The sequence below is a fragment of the Nicrophorus vespilloides genome, unplaced genomic scaffold (genome assembly GCF_001412225.1).
Source record: "Nicrophorus vespilloides isolate i.1.1-1 unplaced genomic scaffold, Nicve_v1.0, whole genome shotgun sequence".
NCBI lineage: Eukaryota > Metazoa > Arthropoda > Insecta > Coleoptera > Silphidae > Nicrophorus > Nicrophorus vespilloides.
In genome coordinates, this window is record NW_017095521.1 from 152,133 (window position 1) to 174,589 (window position 22,457).

Genomic DNA, 22,457 nt, shown 5'->3' on the forward strand with positions numbered 1-22,457 from the left:
TTCGTTAACTTAGTAAGATTTGGTGTATTTTCTTTAACGCGAAAGGTTTGTTTTTATATCATTTTTTTTGTTTTGTTTCAATTTCCAAATCTTACTGACATCCAATTTACAAAAACGCGGGCTTCGAGAAAATCTTTTCATATAATTATTTCCGTTAATTTAATCGATTTATAAAAGTTGTTCCAATAACTTTTAGAGATATAAAACAATCTGAACCAAAAATGATGACTTTGCATCTTCAGCCCTTTCCAACGATTGTAAAACAGACAAAAAAAATAATAATTAAAATAAAACATGATTGGTTACAGAGGAGATTAATTACTTAAATAATTAAGAGCTACAAGACTTTGGCTCTAAATGACTAAAGGTGCTTTTAATCCCTCTTTATTTATATTTTTACGTTAATCCACCTTCTTTACTTTCTCCATCCACTATAACCAATAGCGAAACAAAACGATTATCGTTAATTAAACAACTAAAAAAAAGGATAATAATTGTCGAGCGCGCCAACTCTGATCTCACTTCCGCGACGCTCCTCTAATTTATACATATCATCGCTTAGGGAATACTCCTAAACGGAACTTTTTCTCATTTTGTATCATCATCATATACATATGTTTCTCTCTTTCTATTGTATATATTTATTTATATATATAAACGCGTCTAGCAGAAATCAGTTTCTGGACGTTCTTTAATTTTAAGAAGAGAAACGAAACAAAACGCGAATTACCCTACAAAAATACTTCATCATCATCATCATCATAATTTCTTTTGTTTTTGTTATTTTTTTTTTGTTGTTTCGATTTTCTATGTACACAAAAAAATTGAGAGAAAAATAAAAATCAACAAAATTAAAACGATAAAAAAAATTGTTAATAATTTCACAACAAACCAACGAAAGTGGAAAATATTCAGCAGAATTCCAGAAAAAACGTTGTATATTCGTGAGCTTTAATTGTTGGATAACGCGCGCATAACGTTTTTTCCGCTCGAATTGTTGAATAATAAATTATCGAGCGGCACTAGAACTTCCGAAACGAAACAAACGATTCAAATGCAATAACAAGAAAAAAAAATAAAAACAAAATGTATATATATATATGTATATCGTAAGGTTTATAAACATCTCTCGTGCGTTGCGTCGCTGAATAAAAAAAATTATTCATCGTTCGACTCTTGTAATTAATAATTTTTTGTTGTTGTTTTACTTTAAAAAGTTTGCTTTACTCATTTACTTTTAATTGGTATGCGCGGCCCAACAATTAACGCTGTCTTTTCTGGAAAATTTACGTACAAAAAAAAAATATATAAGTGAAAAAATGTGGCCCATTTTTTCTGAACAATAGCGCGTGGACAACGAATGACATCAAACTTTAGTTTTATAAATTTTCTCGATTGATGAAATAATAAAATTTGAATATTAATAAGGAAAAAATAATCATTATAATATAAAAAACGAGTAACAATTTAAAAAAATGTAAATATTTATATAAGGGTTCTTTTTTTGGGGGGGGCGGGAGAAATGGGTGTGGGGGGATTGGTTTAGCCTCCTTTCGCGCGCGGGGGGCCTGCGTTTATACGGGGAGGAAACTGTTCCTTTTCCGTATCATATAATCTTTTTTTTGTGTTTTTAAACTTTTTTTTTTGTTTACGATATTATATGTATATATAACAATATTTTTTTAGGCGAACGAATTGGTACAAACAAACGAAAATAACCAGAACTTCGGGGAGTTTTAATTTGGTTGTTTTTCTTTTGGTACTGCGAGTATATTGTAAGTTTTGTTAGTTGCGTTGGATTTGATAGGAGGGAGCGGACAAAAATCTTGTTTTTTTTTGATATGTGATTGAAGTTCTGTAGCCTAAATGTATAAGCATTTTTTTTTGTATATATATAAATATTGTATGTAGTATATATAAATTAGTGTTTTCCCTTTGGGAATGAGGAGGAATCGAACAATTCTGCGCTAAAATTAATATGGCAGTTTCTCTCATTATTACAATATTTTTCAAGGAAAACACTAATCGTAAAAAAAAATAAGCTAAAAAACATACCTCGAGGCATAATTCAGAGCGTAACCGAGCGGAGGGTCGGGATGGGGGCCAACTTCAAAAGGCAATCCTCCTGGAGACGAGTGGCGAAGCTGAAGGATTGCGAGTGCATTGGTAAAGGCTTCCACTCTTTGGCGGCGCCAGTTATAAGCTCGTTTATATTGCAGCTGACCTCGGCCACCGGCAGCTGCTCCAGATTGTTCCTGTGTACGCTGCTGATGTCCGTCAGCAATTCCTCCCAATCCTGCCTGATGTCTTCACGGAACTGATCCCTCTCCTCGGTGACCAGACCCACGTCCCCGACCGCACCCACCTCGCCGCCAACCATATTGATGCATTCCATGCACACATCGCTCCAAATGTTGTTATTCTCTTGGCAATCCTTGTTGCACTTCTCGCATTTCACAACGTCTTTACCGAAGATCTCGGCTACGACGCTGTCCGCCCTCTCCAATTTCTCCTGAAGGCACTCGCTACAAAGATCCAGAGACCCGTAGCAGCAGCTGCACTTGGTCTGATCTGGTTCTTGATCTTGTTGCTGCATCCGCAACAATTCCTGCTCCCCGGGAAAGCAGAAGTAGTCCTCGCTGCGGCTGACTACCGAGGAGGTGGATGCGGAACCGCCGCTGGTCGCCAGACCCGAATCGCAAACATAAAAATCGCCGTCCGTTTGACATGCCTTGTCGTTTTGCTTGACGCGCACCTTAATCGTGAGCTCATCGCTGACCTTCTTGTGCTCGAAATACTTTTTCGGGATTCCACCGAACTCCGGTTCGACGTACAACAGGCCACTGTCGCTCCTCTTATAGTTAACCTTATCCAAGGTGCTCGGAATCACGAACGTTGTGCCGTCCGCGTACCGCCCGTTCAAGCTGTTACCGCTCTCCGCCTTCTCATTGATGGGCTTGAAGTGGCTACTCGCAGAATTCAACAGGTCATCCTTGTCGTCAGTGACAATCGGCAATTTCGCAGCCGCCGGCGGCTTCGCAGCTTGCCCGTAATTGGGAAGACGCGGCAGCGGCTTGTACTCTACGAAGCCGCTCTCTTCGCTGCAGTGATTCAACTTCATAAGACTCTTCGCCACCTCATCATCAAGTTCGGCATCGAGATCATCGTTCTCGGACCATTTCTCTAGTTTCCAAGGGGCCACATCGTCGTTGCCGAAGTTGTACGTCTCGAAGAACGAATTCGTCGCGTTCTCTTTCACCTCCACCGGCCAAGAGGGAATCAGTTCCAGGGAATCAATTTTCGTGTTGTAGCAGTTATCGAAAAACTCCATGGGAGCGGTGGCCGTCGTCCAGATGGAGGCTTTTATATTGGTGCCGCACTGGATGAAATTATTCTTCTTCTTCTCTCCATTATTGCCCATGAATGCCAAATTGATCTCCGCGTAATCTTGACGCGATGGCGGCGGCGAATCCAGCAGATCCCTTATGTCCACCGGCAAATCATCGTACATACTCGCGTTATCCATCGGCACCGAATCCCAGATAGCCTCCAGATTCTTGGTGTTCTTCACGTTGTTGTTATTGTTGTACATGTCCCACGGGTCGCTGCTATTCATCTCGACCACAGGAGGTTTTCTAGTGACTGCCTTATTGTTATTATTCCTGTTGTAGTAATTGTTAAACCTCTTGTTGGCAGCGCGCGCTTTCATATTATCCGCTGCATCCACGCGTAAGTGGAGCTTCTCCTCGCAGCTGGAGGAGCGACTCTGGCCGCCGCGCTTGGGGCCCTTCTTCTTCGGCGATCCGAACCACTTGGGAATCAAAGTGATCAACTTCGGAGAGGCCGCGGAAGCGGATAGGGCCGGGAAAGCCGCGTAGTACTGCTTCGCGGGGTCCTGACTGGTTGTGCCTTTCTTCCGCTGGGATTGCTCACCGATGCTGCTCCTTGCAGGTTGCTCAAACAACTCTACGGTCGTAGTATCGCTTTTCACCTCTTTCAGTTTCTCGCACAGCTCATCCACCAGCGATTCAATACCGCATTTCTAAAAGAAAATACAATTTAATACAAGCTCAAAATACAATCTTTAATCACACTGCACAACAAATCTAAACCTTTCCCGTAGGAAGTATAATAGGAACACTTAAACAATTTGAGCACACTGAAAACATTTCCTTCAGCCCCATTACATTTTAAACCGAATTATTACAAATTTACGTAATGTTAACTAAGAATTAACATTGTTTAATGATTTTAATTGCTCAAATTGGGCATTAAGTTGATTGCCATTCCTTCGGAACATTGTTGTACTTTGTGAGATCAAGAAGAGAAAATCGATTTATTAGTAGAAGAAAGTATACGTGCGCCAAGAACCATCAATTTTGAAGAAGAAAATATACATCGTTAAACATATTCAACAACCTCAACCTCGATATTATCCAATAATTATACAATATAAATACAAAACAAGACTTTCAATTTAACGTTAATCTTAAAACATGGTTTGTAGAAAACTATTTTCATATTGGAACTGATAATTTTTGTTCAAGAAATATTTTCAATTATAGTTTGCAAACAGTGATAACATTAATTAGACATTTAATGGTAGATTCTGAATATGTGCTAAGTCAATATATTTCAGTGTAGAGTTTTGTTAGGTAGAAATAATCTATATCTACAAACTACCTTTCGTGTATAAAAAAAAGTATTTAGAAGCTTCGTAAAATAAAATTAAAAAAACGATTTGTGTGCGTTACAAAAAAAAACATGTAGTTCTCATATACTACTGTGTATGTTCGTTGTTCGGGTTTCTCGTTGTTAGTAAATACCTGGTCAGAGGCAGACTTAAGACATTCAACAGCGGCCGAGCGTTTCAGTTGGTCCGCATCAGCGTGTGCATAATCTGTAGATCGACAAAATCTCTTCCTACCGCCTCCAGACCGTCTTAAATCCTACATGCAATTAAACAGTTGTAATTCTACACAAGTATTAAGAGTGAGCCTTCCCTCTAGTAATCTAGTGTTAATTTAGTCACCGAAAAGTTCAATTATTTGATTTTTTTTGTATTTAGATAATTTTGTGTCCAGAAGTGTTTTTTTAGAGGAAGGCCTATTCATCATTGACATAATATACATATGTACTTATTTTTGTTTTTGAAATGTCTTATTACAGAAAGATGAAGCTTACCTTCCCGTTATTTGACAGCAGATCTTGATCAGGACAAATTATATCGACTGGATCACGATATAGTAGGCTCAAAATGTAGCGCGTGTAGACGACTGCATCAATACCACGAGCTTCCAACTGTTCTTCAAGCCATTCAGACACTGCCGAGGGCATGGAGACCAATTGTGGATACTTCATACTATACTACAAACAGATAAAAAGAGGCCCCCGCACTGTAAGTAACTTTGCAATTAAAATCTACGAATAGCTTAGGGAGGAACGCGCACTCCACATTGAGGTATGCACTGAACCTTCAAGAGATGTATACTAAAGAAGTGCGCTTAACCAACCATCTGCACTTTTGGTTTTGTGGGGGGAAATTTCTATGCGGGGGATGCACGAGTGGCGCGCAAATATTCTATTGACCCGGTCGTAAAAATAAACAAAAAATCGGGTGTTGCCGCTTATTGCATGTACTTTTTGGAATCGTCTCAAAAGGGAGGCATTTCCTAAAACTCGCAAATTTACCTGATGAACGTTGATTGTGTTTGGGGGGAAAATGTGCGAACGCCATTCGCATGCCATTATACGGCAATTTTGGGGAGAAAAACATGCGCCATTAGAAACCAATTTGAAGAATTGAAATAATTGGAAAATATTTACACAAAAGAAAAACATGCTTTACTACTGGGCACACTTTTCGGGAACAGCTGCAAAACCTTTTGAAAATGAAAACATGTGCAAAGATGTAAGATACCCTCAACGATTATTTGCGAACGATTTAAAACGTGATTTAAAAGGTAAAATGTGACATTAAACTTCCAAGAAAGTTCAGTAACATATGTTTATGTGTTTAAATAACTCGCAATACTTAACTTTTGAGCTTACAGGTGGATTTTCGTTTTTGTAACTTAATTTTATTCACATTCTATACAGTTGAAAATGTAAAATTGATCTGATTCATTTAATAATTATCATTATATTGAGGAAGTAGATTAACTAATCAGATATGAAACTTTGATAATTATTACTATATAGATTTAAGTATGAATCATTCATAAAATTTAATGTTAATCTTAGATAAGAGTTTTGTATTCTTCTAATTAAATGTCTTAAATCAATTAAAATAGTTTGTTATAAGTTTGCAAATGTTGAAAAAGTCTTACCTTAATAAATATTTTGATGACAAAAGACCATGCGAGGTGGATCTCTCCGTCCGTGAATCCTTGCTTCTCCTTTCTTGCTGTTATCCTTCGAGCCTCTTGTTCCTTCCTACTAGTTCTTGCTCAGCAGTGCTTTAGTTCACGGGAGGTGTGTGACTGCTTGCTAATGTAGAGTACAGCAACTTTGCGAAGAATGACGTCTCGATTTCTACTCATTGTACAAAATATTCGGTAGGTGCCAATCGTTGAATTAGACGCATCTCAGCAGTAAATTCGTGACAATCCCTGCGCGTAAACGTGTGGTGGGTGTGTTTTGAGTGAGTGTGTGTGTGTGTGTTTAAGAAGTAAGTGTTTGTTACATAAGTATATGTTCCTTTGCCCAAGTTAAGCTTCTTCCCTTTCCCTTTCCTTTTTCTCTTTTATCGGCGTCCCAAAAATAATCCCCCAAACGAAAATTTAAAAAAAGAATCGAAGGAAAAAAAAACGACGACTCCCTTTCTTCTGAGTGAACGAATCTGCAGTGCTTTTCTATTTTCTCTTCTTCCTTTCTGTCGTTATTCCTCGTGTATAATATTCTATGTATATATATATAAATACAAATAGTTCGCGTCTCGTAAAAAAACGGAAACGGAAACTCGGATCAGAAAATCAAAAAATAAAACGAAACCAACGAACTCAATAGAAAAAGGAAATCCGTACGTAACGTTCCTTCTCTTCCGGGATAAAAAACCAAAAAGGGACACTCGAATGCTGGCTGTCAAATCCAAGTCGTGTTTTTTCCAATGCTTCTTCGTTCTTTTTATTTTTCTTTCTTTCTTTCTTTACTTATTTCGTCTTCTCTTGTTTCTTCGTGTGATTTATGCTGCTTGGGTTGATTACTTCTTTTCTTCTTCGTTTATTATCTTCTTGCTTGCTTGGTTTTTAGGTTTAATCACTATACTTTTTCGTTTCCTTGCAGACCCCCATTGTAAACCTGCAATGAGAACGAACAAAAAAAAATGTGTAAATATTATGATTATGCATATAAATATTTATTCAGAGAGCAAAAAAATGGCACGTTAAAAGTTCAATAACTTGTTTTCAGCTTAAGGAAATAACAGATTGTATTATTTTTGTCATACTGAGAAATTTTACGAATTATACCAATTAGATTGAAACTGGTAATACAAGTAGAATAACAAGTCTAAACATTATAATAATTCATGATTGAAAAACCTTATGGTTGATGGTCAAATTGAAAGGAAATCTGCTTAACATATGCAAAAACTGCGGCTAATTCCAATAATTATTTATATTAAATTTAAACAAAAACATCATTAGGAGTCTAGACTGGAATTTACTTGGCAAACTAAGTTGTTTTCAACTGTTTAGAACATTTTTTTCAAAACAATTAACTCCCTTTTAAAAGATTATTTACAAGTGTCCAGTTAATGTTTCTAATCACTCTTTCAAAACACAACTAATCAAGCAATTTGATAACTTGTACATATACTTGGTGAGTACAGGAAGAAGCGTAGTTTTGTGTTATCTAATTATGTGAACAGTCAATAGATTCTGATAACAATAAATCTACATGACAATTGTTGTCTTAAGATGTTAGCAATACAGTAGTGACTTGACAAGTTTTGGGTGAAGCAATTGTACATTACAGTTTCCTTGTTTGCTCCGAGTGGAACTATTGCGAGTCGCCATTGAAAACCATACCCGAAGTGGTCAAGGTCGGCCCAAACCTCGCACAATTCCGAGACTCTTTTCTTTCCTTTTCTTTCTTTTTATAAAAAGACTTCGAACAACTTCCAGACAACGAACGTACGCTACGCAAATTGTGCAAACAACAAAAGGAAATCGAGCGCGCGCACCAGACTCAACAACAAAGACCATTTTCACGCCGTCTTTCAAAATAGACCCGGTTGAAAAAAAAGGACAATGATGTGGATGAGACGCAAGCAGAAAGGAGCCAGTACCAGTGCTATTTTTAACCGCAAATCCGGTATATTTAACCATCAGCGGGTCAAAGTTCGCGCCTCCCATTCATATACTTGAAAACGGAGAATTCGAATACGCCAATAATGCATATATTTTTTTTTCTTTTCACGTCGAATTTTTTTTTTCACGCGTGCCGCCTCTTGTTACACAAGAGATAAGCGTAATCTTATCTGCCGGATAATTTGCATTCCACCGTTTAATCGGACAGATATGTGTCATGTGTATAAATATTGCGAGGAAAAAAAATAATAAACATTCGGTGCAATTATTATTGTGCAGGTTAGGTACTTCCAATTTATCTCTCGATTATTTTGTGGTTATCGTGTAATTGAATAATCTATAATTATGTAAGTGGAAAAATTGTGTTTGCTTTGTATGTTTTAAGACGTTTGTAAGAACTATTCAGTTTGACCTCTAGATAACAATACGCGACTAAATGTAAATAATGACAGTAACGAGTGTACTTCAGATATTTTATTGTTTATTTCTTTTTCATTCAATATTTGCTGTTAATACAGTAAAGTATTAAAAAGAAATTTCTGTATAAAAGCTGCAAAAACCTTTATAAGTACAATTATTTATATTTTTCGACTCGTTACTTGTCATGTAACGTTTTTCAACATTTTTTTTTCTGAACGACATATTTGGTTAGTATTTGAACCAATTGCTAAGTATATTTCACCAATTTCTCGTTTTGACACAAGGTGACAGCTGTCATTGCGCGACTCTATTCCTAAGTATATTTCACCAGTTCCTCGCTTTGACACAAGGTGACAGCTGTCATTTTACGACCCATTAAAAATTTAATGCGACTCATAGGTTGAGAAACTCTCATGTAACGTATTTCACATTAAGAGAAATTCATCAGCAAAGTATGAAATTGGTAAAAAGTAAACTCCAAGATTGTGTAAAGTTTTCTTAGGTTTTTCTATTGATTTTGACCTCTAGATGTAAGATACATAGAAGGCAGGCAGCCAACCAGCCACGAGACGAAATCCGGAGGTCAGACCGTAAGGGCATTTACCGTTTAAATCGAAAGCGTCGGCGCCGGGCGGCATATAAAAATTAGCGTCGCGATGCCGAACGTCGGCGTCGTCCGTGAACAATAATAGCCTTTTTATAGTAATCAATGTGACACTCTTCTTTTCGTTTTTAGTCCTTTCTCTTCTCACATACAACAACAAAAACACACACAAAAAAATCCATTTATTTAGAAAAAATGTACATATTCATTTTATATAATTGTGTAGGACATAAAAGACCTTTATATTCAGTATAGTAATTACATCGTTTATCAATAGATGGCGCATCAAATGAGCAACGTTAATTAGACCGTATATTTTCAATAAAACATTGCACAGTGATTAATATGCCTTTGTGGATTTATACATCGCATTGTGAACTCAATCCATCGATTTGAAGCTTTGCCTGTGTATGAATTGAATCGTGTAGGTCGAGGATTAAAACTAATATGCACCAATTAGTAACTCGCAATGAAGACAAAAAGTGACGTTTTTGGGGATGAAAAAACACAAAATAGTTCAAATTTATATAAATTTAAAAAAAACTATACAACTTTGTATATTTGTGTAAAAATAATTTTACAAAAATTTCAGATTTAACACAAATTTTTAAAAAAGGTATTTTGTACCAAAATTTGAATAAGATAACAAAATTAGCTGAAATCTTCTAAAAAATAAAGCATCTGTCAGTATTACTAATTAAAATAGAATGCTGTTTAAAATTTTGTTGCTGAAATAAAACCAATTAAAACGTGACCTTCTCAACTCCATAAACGTTCCAAGAGATGCAATCCATTCCACGCTGTATCTTTTTGAAAATTCGTAGTAAAAGCCTCTTCTTTGCGCAGATTAAATAAGGAATTAATTGAAGAAAGAAAGAGACGAAAAAAAAATATCCATAAATTGTCTCGAATAAGAACACACGACTAAATGTCAACCTGTATAATTATAAAATTGATTGTATTTTTTTTTGTTTCGTTCTTGAATCGGACATTCGGCCTTGAATGCGCTGCGTGCAGAATCAAACAAACAAACAAAAAAACATGTAACAGTGGCAATGATACGCGTTGTAGGAAACACGAGCATCCAGCGTTTAAACGAGAAATCTGTTAGCATCGTTGCAAGAGACGGAAATAGAGCAAATTGAATTTTTAAAATAGAACAATTTTCTACTATTAATACGTTATTCTCGTGGGCGGTTCGGTTTGCATTTAACCACTTCCTTTCCGCTCTTTTCTTCTACACGACCACTTGATTATAGCAAATTGTTGATTACTTCCTAACGACAAAGGAAGAGTTTATTGTGATGATTGTAAGTGAACCGGAATCGCGATTGTATTAATGCAATAAATAAATTCGTTGGGATTTTCGATGAATCACCACGAGCGCTATCACAAAGAAGTTCAAGAGTTGAAAATATAAAAGGAATATAAAGCAAATAGTAGTTTTCGATTAATTGAAGCCAATTAACTGATTGATAAACGCAACTAAAACGACTTTTACGTGTCATTGAAGATATGTAACAACATAATAACTATTTTTTTCTTTCATAATGTTCTATTTCGATTTAAACCACAATAAATTACACCGTATATGTGTGTATTTCATCATTTGTTTAGTCTAAATTGACAATCTTTTTTTTACTTCTGATATCAATAAACACATTTTTATTATTTTATGTTTCACGTTCGAAGTTAATGACTGTTGTGAAATGAAATCACGACAATTCGTATGTGCGCTACACATAAATGTAATAAGAAATGGACGTAATTGGGTTAATGTCAGCAGAAAAATTGTACGCACGATTACGTGATGCACGTTGCGTACTTACTTCTTTGTTACCAAGTGCATGTAAATATTTTAAGTTTGCATGAATGAAATATATAAATGTATACACTTAGGTTTATTTATATACCAAAACCATTAAAGTATTTGCAAAATAATGAAGTATTAATTTACAATCAAATGAAAACACGATAGTAAACAGTAATACTTATAATTTGCTACGTTAGAAATGATTTGATTACAAAGCAATTAATGCAAATTGTTTGCATCCACATTCTTGACCATTATCTTAAACGTGATTACATTAACTGTTATTAGCATCATTATCTATCAGGAAAACATGTTTTCATATTTCATTTCTTGGTATACTTCAAGCAAATTCTGATTACAGCAATTACAAATGTATATATCATAAGTCTAGACAATACAAAGCACTTTTTATTACTTTCAGATGTAAACAAATCCACGTTCATTCATATTTCACTAATAAGAAAACAAAGGCATCTATGAAATAGGTATGTTATTATATCAAATTTTACTTATGTCATGAAGTTTAATGACATAATCTAGTATTGATTGGTTCATTCATAAAAATCGCCGTACGCCGAGCACTAAATAGTAGTGACTCAGTTATTTTGAATGACTTCCAAGTTATTCATAGATTCATCGACCAATTTAAACGACTAATGATGAGGCTCTATCCAAATTATTTATGGATTTGTCTATGTCAAAACAACAAAACTCACTTTTCGTGGACAACAAATGTTACAGCATAAAATCAAATGTATAAACAATTATATCCAATTACCTTATCTCTCATTAAATAACAAATGAGTCAATATTTGCTAACTGTGTTGTTTCAGAACATACTCGAATTTCATTGGCTTTTCTTAATAACATTCATTAATTAATTAATTGTAAACAATTAAATAAATAGTAAATCATTATCTGCGGTTGTTGTTGTTGTTAACCACACATTTAGTATTATTTGGAAATAAAACAACATGGATAGTCATAACATAGACTAGGTTGTAATTATTACCATTATATAATTTTAATGGAAATAATTACATTAATTATTGATCAGTCTGCAAAATGTTAGAATTGTAATAACATAGCCATTTTAGTAAGAAATAAGCTTTAAATTTAGATACAGGATGTATTCAGTTGGCATATTTCCAAGCACTTTTCTATAACCTCAAACAGCGCAGATTTTGTTTTCGATGTTGTTGAAGTAGAAAATCAATAATATTTTGATATATTTCAAGTTCATTAATCAACTTATTATTGAGTAAACAATGTAATTTGTTAAATAACTGACATCAAATTATTTCTGTTGTTTTTTTTTATAACAACGTGCGTTTCTCAAACTATGGGTGACGACCCAAAATTGGGTCGCGTGACAGCTGTCACCTGGTGTCAAAGCGGTGAAATATCATTGTCACGTGCACTTAAATGAAAATAATTTATTTGTTATCTAATCACTGTTACGTGAAAACTCGCAAGTATCGAAAGAAACAAAGTATTAAAATATTTGTATGGAAAAAAGTGGTTTTACAAACACCAAATGGAAATAGAGGAAGCAAAAAAACAAACAAGATAGGCTTAAATACCGTACAAATGTTTCAGCTATAAATATACTTGACAACAGCTTAAGAACCCGAAGACTGAAACGTTTCAAGGTGTCTGATCTATCTTTAATTAAGACCTGCATTGTGTTAACTAAGAGAAATTACTCTAAGTTGTTGTAACAATCGTGAAATTAACTCACAATAAATATTTATAAGTATCAATTTCAAAAGTACAAATAATTAAATACATTCATACAATTTTTATGACATTAAAAGTTCGTTGCGTGTTTTGTATCTATTTTTTTTGGTAGCTGTGGGAATGGGACAGAATGAGGTAATTAATTAATATTTTTACTTTGTATGACCCAAAATAGTATATATATATATCCGAACCCACCCCTCAAATTTATATATATATATATAAATATACACTACACACAGACAGACTAGAAGAAAAATCAATATCGGACCTTTGGTCGGCAGCTTTCACGAATCGATAAGTTTGTTGAAAAGCACACAGCTTAATCATAAGTTTCGTTCCAAACAAAAACGGGAATGAGTAAACAGTGGGTAATATCGTACACGTGGCAAGATTCACATTTCAATGTCTACAATTTTTACATTATTCATTAAACGAGTTTTATTTTATTGAAAGAAGATTAAATTAAAAGAAAAACATCAATAATAGAACTTTGATAAAAATTCTTAAATTGATAAATTTATTTTAGAAAAAGCACACAAAGTTCCTGTACATTCAAATATGATTGAATAAATAAAACATATCAAGCGCGTGGTAAGGATAAGATCCTAATTGTTAAACATTTTATCTTTGTATAAATAATGCATGTTTGATATGATAGTGACAAATCGAATTTATCTGGGGAATTAGTTTGATGGCAGATGAGGGATGAAAATCCAATTTAGCTCCGATTTCCCAACAATCCCGTTAATTGAATACATTACGAGCTCGATGAAGCAGGAATCCCCGAAGTGTAATACCGAGAAACGGAAGTATCGCTCTTCGGAATATAGGTTTTCGGGACATGATCAGCTGTTCTCGACGTTCGTTCATTACGCAATATTTGCATTTAGTACGTTTCAAACTAAAATTACATCAACATTTATTCGATATAAAACGTACATTTTATTTTAAAGTCAATAAAAGAACTTCACGTTTATTCTTTGGTAAAGTACATCAAATATTTAAATATTTTATCGTGAACATTAAAATACACATTTTTCATGCAAGGAAAGTTTTCTGTGATACTGTTGATAAACAATGATTATATTACAATAATCTATTACAAACAAGATTAATACATGTTGTAGATTGTGCAAATATTAAAGAACAAACAAATTATGAACTTTGTCGTTTCCAAATTTATAGTATCATTCAATTAACATACTCATCAAAGCACGACAAACGTTAATTATCAAACATGAAGTATTCCATTGAAACTATTAGCTTACGGGAAGTAATTTTACGAGTGATTCAAATTCACTTAAAAATTTCACATTTGTAACAATACAAAAAAGAAACATTGATCTCAATTAGTAATAGATACTTTAATACCATTACTCCCATTATTTTGTATCCAATTACAGATTAGTAAAATACACATTATTCGATTTCATGGTAGATCTAATTATTTTACATTCTAATTTTCGAATGTCTTTAAGTTTACACGTAATCAAATTTAGTTTTTCTATATGATTTAAAAGTAAAAAAAAAATTTATGTTAGATTTTTGAGGAATATAAAAAGGAAATTTATTGTTTCCAAAATTGCTGCATTATTTTAAAGTTGTCGGTAGACGTTACCTTTGTTTGAAATTGCTTTAGTAAAAAAAAAAGATTCATGATGAAGTCACAACTATATATAGGCAACGATCTACGCCCTAATTGTTTTAGTTGCAAAGGAAAATGTGTTCATCTCGAGTCCCCCCGGATCTAAGTGACACTTATATTTTTTTTTGTAGGAAGTTATTAATAGGTATAAAAACAGTGATCACCCCTATATTAGATGTATAACAAATATAGAGTAAGAGGGGCCTTGAATTCTGCGTGCATTTTAAGTGCAGTTCGAAATCTAAAAATAAAAATGGAGTAAATAAATGTGCCGAGGCTTATCAGTCGTCGGGTTGAATACGCTCAACCAGCAGTGAATTTAAAACGTACACACGCCGATATATTTATAGATCATTGTTTCCTTCCTCCGAGGAGTTTACATTTATAGAAATAAAGCGCGTCGGTGGAGGAGGATGAGAAGAGACGAAAGGAGGACGAGAGAATCGATCACCGTCCAAAAGTCGAATTCCCGTAGATAAACATCAATACTTCTGCTGTGTGTATGGTGTGGTAGAGTAGAGAAAAGTGTTGGAAAACGCGTCGCTGCATTGGTCGTAGGGAATGGCGCGTGACCGATTCCCGCCATTCCGTTGAAATCCCATGCACTCGCATTCTATCTACGAATGCAAAATAACCGAATTACTTGGCCATACCGAAATACCATCGGTTAATTAACATTAATTGGGCTTAATTACCATTGTTTCTCTTTTCTTTTGATTTTCTTTTACTTGACTTAACGCGTGAATGCACAATAATTAATGGTGCGTGCACACGGTGCACCCATTTCAAGGATATACCGATTTTGCGTGCCTGTCAGTGTCATGCATATTTCAGTGACATGACGAAAGGAATGTGACAGTGTCACAGAAACGCCATTGACAAATGCATTGTAGAGGGAAGGTATGCGATTGGAGGTTTCACCTAATAACAAAACAACAAATAGCACACACACATACGAAAAAAAAATAAAATGGAATGCGAATTTCGGTTGTAAACAAATGGTTTTGTTGATAAAGCGATGAGACCTGGTGGTCTCGGATTGCGAACTAGGATACTACTGCTAACTAGTCTAAAACACAAACTAAAGTACGCCATTACATTGCACAATAGACGGCGTTTGTTTCGCTATCGGCGATGACAGGCTCGTAGGTGGATGGATTCTAGATAGGTTTTCGGTTGGTGCTTGAGTTTCGGACTTACCTTACGATCGGGGTTGATGTTTAGTCCCAAAGTTGTCTTTACACACCCCACAATTAACAAAACATGGCAGCTATGCAGCCAGGCACAATGGCCAGAGTGCCAATCAGAGTTAGTCCCGCTCAAACTGCGCCTGCCTGGGCCGACGCGACGTCACGTAGAGATGCGTGCGAGCAAAAGCACTTTCAAGGATGATGCCTTCTCTCCTTCCAAACCAAGTCCGAACCATTCCTAGGTCCTTTAACTCCCCCCCTACCCCACGGCGGTACCCCCATCGCATTTCCATTATAATTTCCACCGTCTGCCCGAACTTTGTTGATGCTCAATCTCGTCGTCCTTCTCCTCTTTTTTTTTTGTTTCTTCTCTCTGTTTTCGCTTGTTCCAGGTTCATTCGTCCTGCGTCCCCCCTCATTTCGTTCGCCGACCTGGTGCTGCTGCACGTCTGGCAAATCACCTTTGAACCCGACAAACACATTCACCCCTTCTCGGTACAACCAAAATAACATCCGTTCAAGGGTGACGCAGAACGCTAGGAAAAGTGCAATTCGCGTGCTTATCTCCACGTCTCATGGATAATCTCTAAACATTTCGATTGCATAACTTGCATACAAATAACGAAACGCAATTTATCGATCCTACTGTTCTTAAGACACAACTTGCACGCTTTTCATTCAAAACTATTAGTCACTCGCATAATTACCTCTGTCCATTAATTTACATTGTTAGCATCCAAAACAATATCAAATAAGTATATCAATTAATGTGTACTACACAATTGTTTTGTACTAAACGAACATAAATTTATGTTAATACTACAATTCGTGTATCCTAAACTTTTCATAAGCTGTTAAAAGCTGTTAAATTTTATTGGACTCAAAATAAACTACTTCATATTTTTTAAAGTCTGTATAAATCTATTATTTTCAGTTTATAAAATACAGTGAAACCTCGTTTAACGAGTTTAATCCGTTCCAAAATTTCCAAAAATACTCGTATTGTAAAACATATTCAAAAATTCATCGTCACTCGTTATGCGAAACGTTGCTCGTTAAGCGAGTCATTTTTCTTACAGTTCATTTTGCTCGTTAAGCGAAATGCTCATTATGCGAGGTTTCACTGTAGCTATACTTTATAAATGTATTTTTAATAATGTAATTGAAAATGATTTCTAACAGAAACGTTGAATTTTCTATTTGTTTATTAAATCTAATAAACGTTTATAAAACATGTAAAAGTATATGCAATTTTGAATGTTTTATTAAAATACGTGTAATTTCGTTCAACATGTTATTTTATATAATGCTAGGGCATCTCTTAAAACATAATGCATCGAACACGAGCCACGTCCGTCCATTTCCTAGTAATTTTCTTATAAAACTAAGTGGATATATTTTATATATAATCATTAATATTAAGTGACTTTCTAAATTGAAGAAGATACGTCCGTTAAATGTCAATGTAATAACACGTGAACTAATTTCCTTAGTTTTATTGAATATTTCAAAATGATTGAACGTAGATTTTCTAAATCGTCGATTAGTTTAATGTTAAATAAGATCATCGATTCTGGAAGTCAATACTTTGACCCTAGTAAGATTAAGATTGTTTGTTTTAACGCTAATAAAATTATTCAATAAAAGAAGAGTTTTAAATAGGAATGATCAGTTTTAGAATTAGTTTTGATAATTATAATCAAAATTTAAAGAATATTCAAATGAGACAAAAAATATGACTTTATATAATTTAGTTCTGTCAATTTTAAGTAATATTTTGTCTAAATATAATATGACAGATACAGTAAGAAAAAATGATTAAACAATGATTATTTATAATCTAGTAGTTGTTTACTTAAAATTTATTGATAAAAGTGCATTCAATTATTGAGAGTGCACGTGTAAATACCTGTCTGACATTCGAAAATATATAGGATATATCCACAAAAAAAAAATTATATTATCGTTTGTAATCTAAACTTTAGATAAGACATTTCAACAACAACAAAATATAATCAATTGTATGCAACCCAAGAATCAAATATTGTTAATTTTGTTAATAAGCTAACAGGCGTTTATTTGAAACATGTCAAAATATTTTAGATGATTTTTTTTTGAACAAAAATATAAATTTTAGGTATTTTGTCCTGATTGTATAAAGTATAATCAATTGTTTCATATATCAACATTGATGTAAGTAATTAAGAAGAAATCTAATTAGAACAAATTTGTTAAATTAAAAATGAATATGATGATAATTATGTTCAATATAAGTTCTGCTACTTCATTTTGGAGAAATTATTTCAACGGTAAATGCAACGAGTCAAGGCTTCGATTTACATCGAATGCTAATTGGAGGTTGTGCGAATCTCTATAGGCACTTTTTAAATGTACCGAACAGAAGTAGTGAATCACAGCATATGCAATCTTTTGCTAAGTTAAATTTAAATTAAAAGAAACGTGTTTTTATTCTATGTCACAACAATTCGGCGACATTGCATAAGGTCATTTTAATAATAAATAATATTCTAGAATTTTTTGTAACATTATGTAACGTTGTCCCGAACATGTTAAGTTGTTGTAGGCAACTTTGTTTGCAAGTAAAGTAGTGATTGAAATGTAATTTCCAATAGTAGACTGTGTGTGGTTACAATTTGTGTTTTTTTCTATAGTAAATATTGTGATTGGTTGCTTATTTTGGTAGTGAATGAAGGAGTTGTTAAAGTTTAATGGGTGTTAAGTTTCTTTGTTAAGTTTTCGTTTGCGTAGTTGGTGGTGGTTAGTGCTGTTGACAGGCAGTGATGTCAATGTGAGTGTGGAAAATTTCTAAAGTCACCAATCGAGAGAGAATTTGCTTGGACGTGCTATCCCGTATGTAGGTGACGAAAGGCAGCGATTTTTAATGGATTTTAGAGAATTGGATGTGATTTAATTGGAGGATAAACGAGAGAGCGACCAGACCGACCCAAGGAAATTAACAGTGACCGAAATGCTAGTTGTATTAAGGACAGGTTTAAGAAATAACTGGCATTCCAGCATCAGCAGACGATGTAAGTTTACGAGGAAAATTGTGGAGCGACGACGACGCAATAATAACGCAATTTTTCCGCGATTTTCCGCGATGACAGCTCTTGGAAAAGCTTCGCGAGGATTACATGCACATTTCGCAAGCCTCCTATTTTTCACATCTCGCATCTTTCGAATCCATTACGCTCCGTTATCAACGCTTTATCACAACCTGAAAAAAAAAACGAAGTTAAATAAATGATAATTTACGCGGATTAATGCAAACCGCATGATTTTCAAAGGAACAAACAAAAATTGGATTGCTCTATTTTCAGGTTGCCACAAGTGCCAGAACAGGTTCATATATGATGACTTGAAGCACTCCAACCGGATCCTGTTGTACAGCAGTCCTGGCCTCAATTCATTAATAAAATATAATAATTCTACTTTGGAGCGGACTCATCCACAATATGATCTCATTAGGAATTTCTCTGTTTCGAGCAGGCTCTATGACAAGGAACCACTCAAGCCCTCCTCGAAAGTGGAAGTGACAGTGCAAGCCTTGAAGAAGAAGCAAGAAGAGGAATTGAAGTCAGTACCAGCTGAAGCACCACCGAAGCAAGTGGCTAAGAAATCAATCAAGCAGAAGATTGTTGATGAAATAGTGCATTACTACCATGGCTTTAGGCTGCTTTTCATTGACATGAAGATCTCTGGTGGTTTGATGTGGAGGGTATTGAATGGGAACTCCTTATCCCGTAGGGAGTACAGATTGCTGATGAGAACTGTTGGTGACATGTTTAGGTTAGTTCCATTTTCTGTATTTATTATTGTTCCGTTTATGGAATTGCTGCTGCCAGTGTTCATAAAACTTTTCCCTGGTATGTTGCCATCCACTTTCCAAACAGCCACTGAGAAAGATGAAAAGCTAAAGCAGAATCTGAAAGTCAAATTGGAAATGGCCAAGTTCTTGCAGCAGACATTGGATGATATGTCACTTGAGCATAAAGACCATAATTCGCAACAGGCTAAGGAGTTTTCTGAGTGGTTCCACAAAGTGAGGAATACTGGAGAGCACGTTTCCAACGACGAAATTTTGAAGTTTTCCAAGTTGTTCAAAGACGAAATCACCTTGGATTCTTTGTCGCGTAGCCAGTTAGTCGCGTTGTGTCGGGTTTTGGAGGTGCAAACTTTAGGAACGAATAATCTGCTAAGGTTCCAACTCAAAATGAAATTGAGGACACTGGCGGCCGATGATAAGATGATCCAGAAGGAAGGTGTGGATTCGTTGAGTTTGTGGGAGTTGCAACAGGCGTGCAGGGCACGTGGTATGAGGGCGCTGGGCGTTCCCGAATCGCGTTTACGGACGCAGCTTCAGGATTGGTTGGTTCTTAGTTTGGACGAGAAGGTCCCGCCTTCGTTGCTCCTTCTTTCCCGTGCTCTTATGTTGCCTGAAACTATACCAACTGGCGACAAATTGAAAGCCACGATTTCTGCACTGCCCGACAACATTGTTACGCAAACTAAAGCGTCTATCGGAGAAAAGGAGGGTAAAATTGATAACAAAGTTCAACTTGAGGTTATTATGGAAGAGGAGAGGAAGATCAGGGAGGAAAGGAAGGAAATGGGCGACGAGTTCAAGAAATCTGAACAAGATAAGGAAGTGCTTTTGGACAAGGCGCCCACGATTACATCCGATACTGGTATCAAGAAAAAAATGCCGACTGTAGAGGAACCTAAGCGCGAAAAGAAGATCCTCATCTCCAAAGACATGGAGGCTCTCGAGGACGCGTTGGATGCCATCTCCAAAGAGAAGAAACCAATGGTCGAGAAGGTCGAAATTGAAGAGCTCAAAGAACAGATGGCCGATTATCAGGAGGATGTGCAAGATCTAAAGAAGACCGTCGCTGTTCTTCCCAAGGGTGAGATTAAGGAAACCAAGGCAGCCAAACGTCTGTACAAGAAGGTGCACAAGATGATCAACCGAATGGATCACGTCCTCAACGAGTTGGAAGTGAAAGAGGAGAAACGCAAGAAGCATTTACAGGATATTACCAGCGAGAAAGAGGAGCTTCTGAAGATCGAAGACATCATGGCTGCCATAAAGCAGATCAAAAACGTGCCAGACGAATCCAGGTTGCAACAAATTTCCATGGTCTTAAGCAAAATTGATGACGATCACGATGGCGCGATTAAAATCGAGGATGTCCTAAAGGTTAAATCAGCATCAAGTATGTACCACAAGCGCTATACTAATTATGTAATTTTGTAGGTGATTGAATTCATTGGAAAGGAGAACGTTCATCTGAGCCCGAAGCAAGTGGACGAGTTGGTCGATTTGCTTGAGAAGGAGGAGATCCTGGAGGTGGAGGACAAAATCGAGAAGGCTTTGAAGAAAGAGCAGGAGCGAAAGGAAGAGAAGAAACCGGAAAAGGAAATTTCTTCTTTAGAACTGGAGTCAAGTAAACCGACGGCGATTCCCAAGGAAGCCCTAGATAAATTGAAGATGCCGCCACCACCGCCCGCCTCTCAAACATCAGAGGTAAAACCACCGCCGAACAGTATTGATCCCAAGAGCAAGAACGATACTACTAAACAAATTTAACTTATTTATATGATATATACAGATGGATTGTATAACCTTAGATAATTAGTAAATTAATTTTCCTGTTGTTACCGACGTGTACATATTAAAATATAAATATATATATTTAATATATAATTTTTTTATATATATATATTATATGCGAGGTACGAATGGAGGATTTCTTTGAAAAAGGGCCCATCGTCATCATCGATCGATCGATTGTTTTTTCTTGTTTGTTTCTCTTCTCTTCTTTTTTTTTTGTAAATAAATATGAATCAAATGATTTTTACTTGGAACAAGGCAATTTTGTTACAGCTTATTTTTATACTTAATATAATTATAAATATAACGAAGATCGAAAATTTTGTCGCATTAGTATTATTTTGGCAAATTCGTCCACCAATTGTTTTGTTTTATGACACACGTGAACATTTGCTGACAATAAATTCTTAATTATTTTGGCCACGTGCAAAATTTAATAAATTGTTGAAACAAACGCTCGATTGTTTTTCATTTCAATTCGCACAAATCTTCCCAACCTCTCTTTTTATGCACTTGCTCCATTGTAATGTTAACCAAATAAAATTATGTATATATTATATATGACTGTGACCATAGCTACAATTGTGTTTATCCAAATAAAATAATCTAATAATTTTGAAAAAATTCAATTTATAAAAAATACTCAAGTAATTTAAAAATAAACTAGTAATTTTATGACTTCTTAGTAGTATCTAGTTTTCGGTACGTTCATGATCATTACCTACCTTCAATTCTTCTTCTCTGGTACAAGTCTTCTTCAAGTACAATGGAACCTCGCGTAACGAGCAAAATGAAAAGTAAGAAACCCCAAGTGAAGAAGTGTAAGAAAAATGACTCGCTTAACGAGCGACGTTTCGCATAACGAGTGACGAAGAGAAGTCCCGGATTGTACATTGCTACATCATTTTTAAAATACTATGTGTATTTTTGAATATGTTTCACTATACGAGTAAAATGTTTAACTTCTTAAAGTTGTCAAACATCAATTAATCTGACGAGTACAAAATAAATGAAGTTACGAAAATACTTGCGATTCTCCAAGTAACAACTTTAATACTTACCGTAAAAGCTGTGAAAATGCAAAAAAAGAAATGA

At 35.2% G+C, this 22,457-nt stretch overlaps 2 protein-coding genes across 3 annotated transcripts; one reads left to right on the top strand and one right to left on the bottom strand.

Moving 5' to 3' along the window:
- Nucleotides 1-1,507: 1,507 nt before the first annotated feature.
- LOC108567598 lies at nt 1,508-15,891 on the bottom strand. Of its 2 annotated transcripts, none has more exons than XM_017928285.1 (5): nt 15,738-15,891; nt 6,330-7,299; nt 5,185-5,362; nt 4,827-4,949; nt 1,508-4,042 (listed from the first exon to the last, which is right to left on the bottom strand). In XM_017928285.1, exons 3-5 carry the CDS (start codon nt 5,359-5,361, stop codon nt 2,069-2,071), a joined length of 2,274 nt encoding a protein of 757 aa, XP_017783774.1. In that variant the 5' UTR covers nt 5,362; nt 6,330-7,299; nt 15,738-15,891; the 3' UTR covers nt 1,508-2,068. The 2 variants fall into 2 exon arrangements, with proteins under 2 accessions (XP_017783774.1, XP_017783693.1); XM_017928204.1 differs by having other exon boundaries at nt 5,185-5,367.
- A 2,577-nt stretch (nt 15,892-18,468) lies between these two features.
- Nucleotides 18,469-21,686, top strand: LOC108567957 (LETM1 and EF-hand domain-containing protein anon-60Da, mitochondrial). The gene is made up of 3 exons (XM_017928816.1): nt 18,469-18,777; nt 19,069-20,948; nt 21,006-21,686. The coding sequence occupies exons 1-3, from the start codon at nt 18,717-18,719 to the stop codon at nt 21,336-21,338; spliced, it is 2,274 nt and encodes a 757-aa protein (XP_017784305.1). The 5' UTR covers nt 18,469-18,716; the 3' UTR covers nt 21,339-21,686.
- Nucleotides 21,687-22,457: the final 771 nt, after the last annotated feature.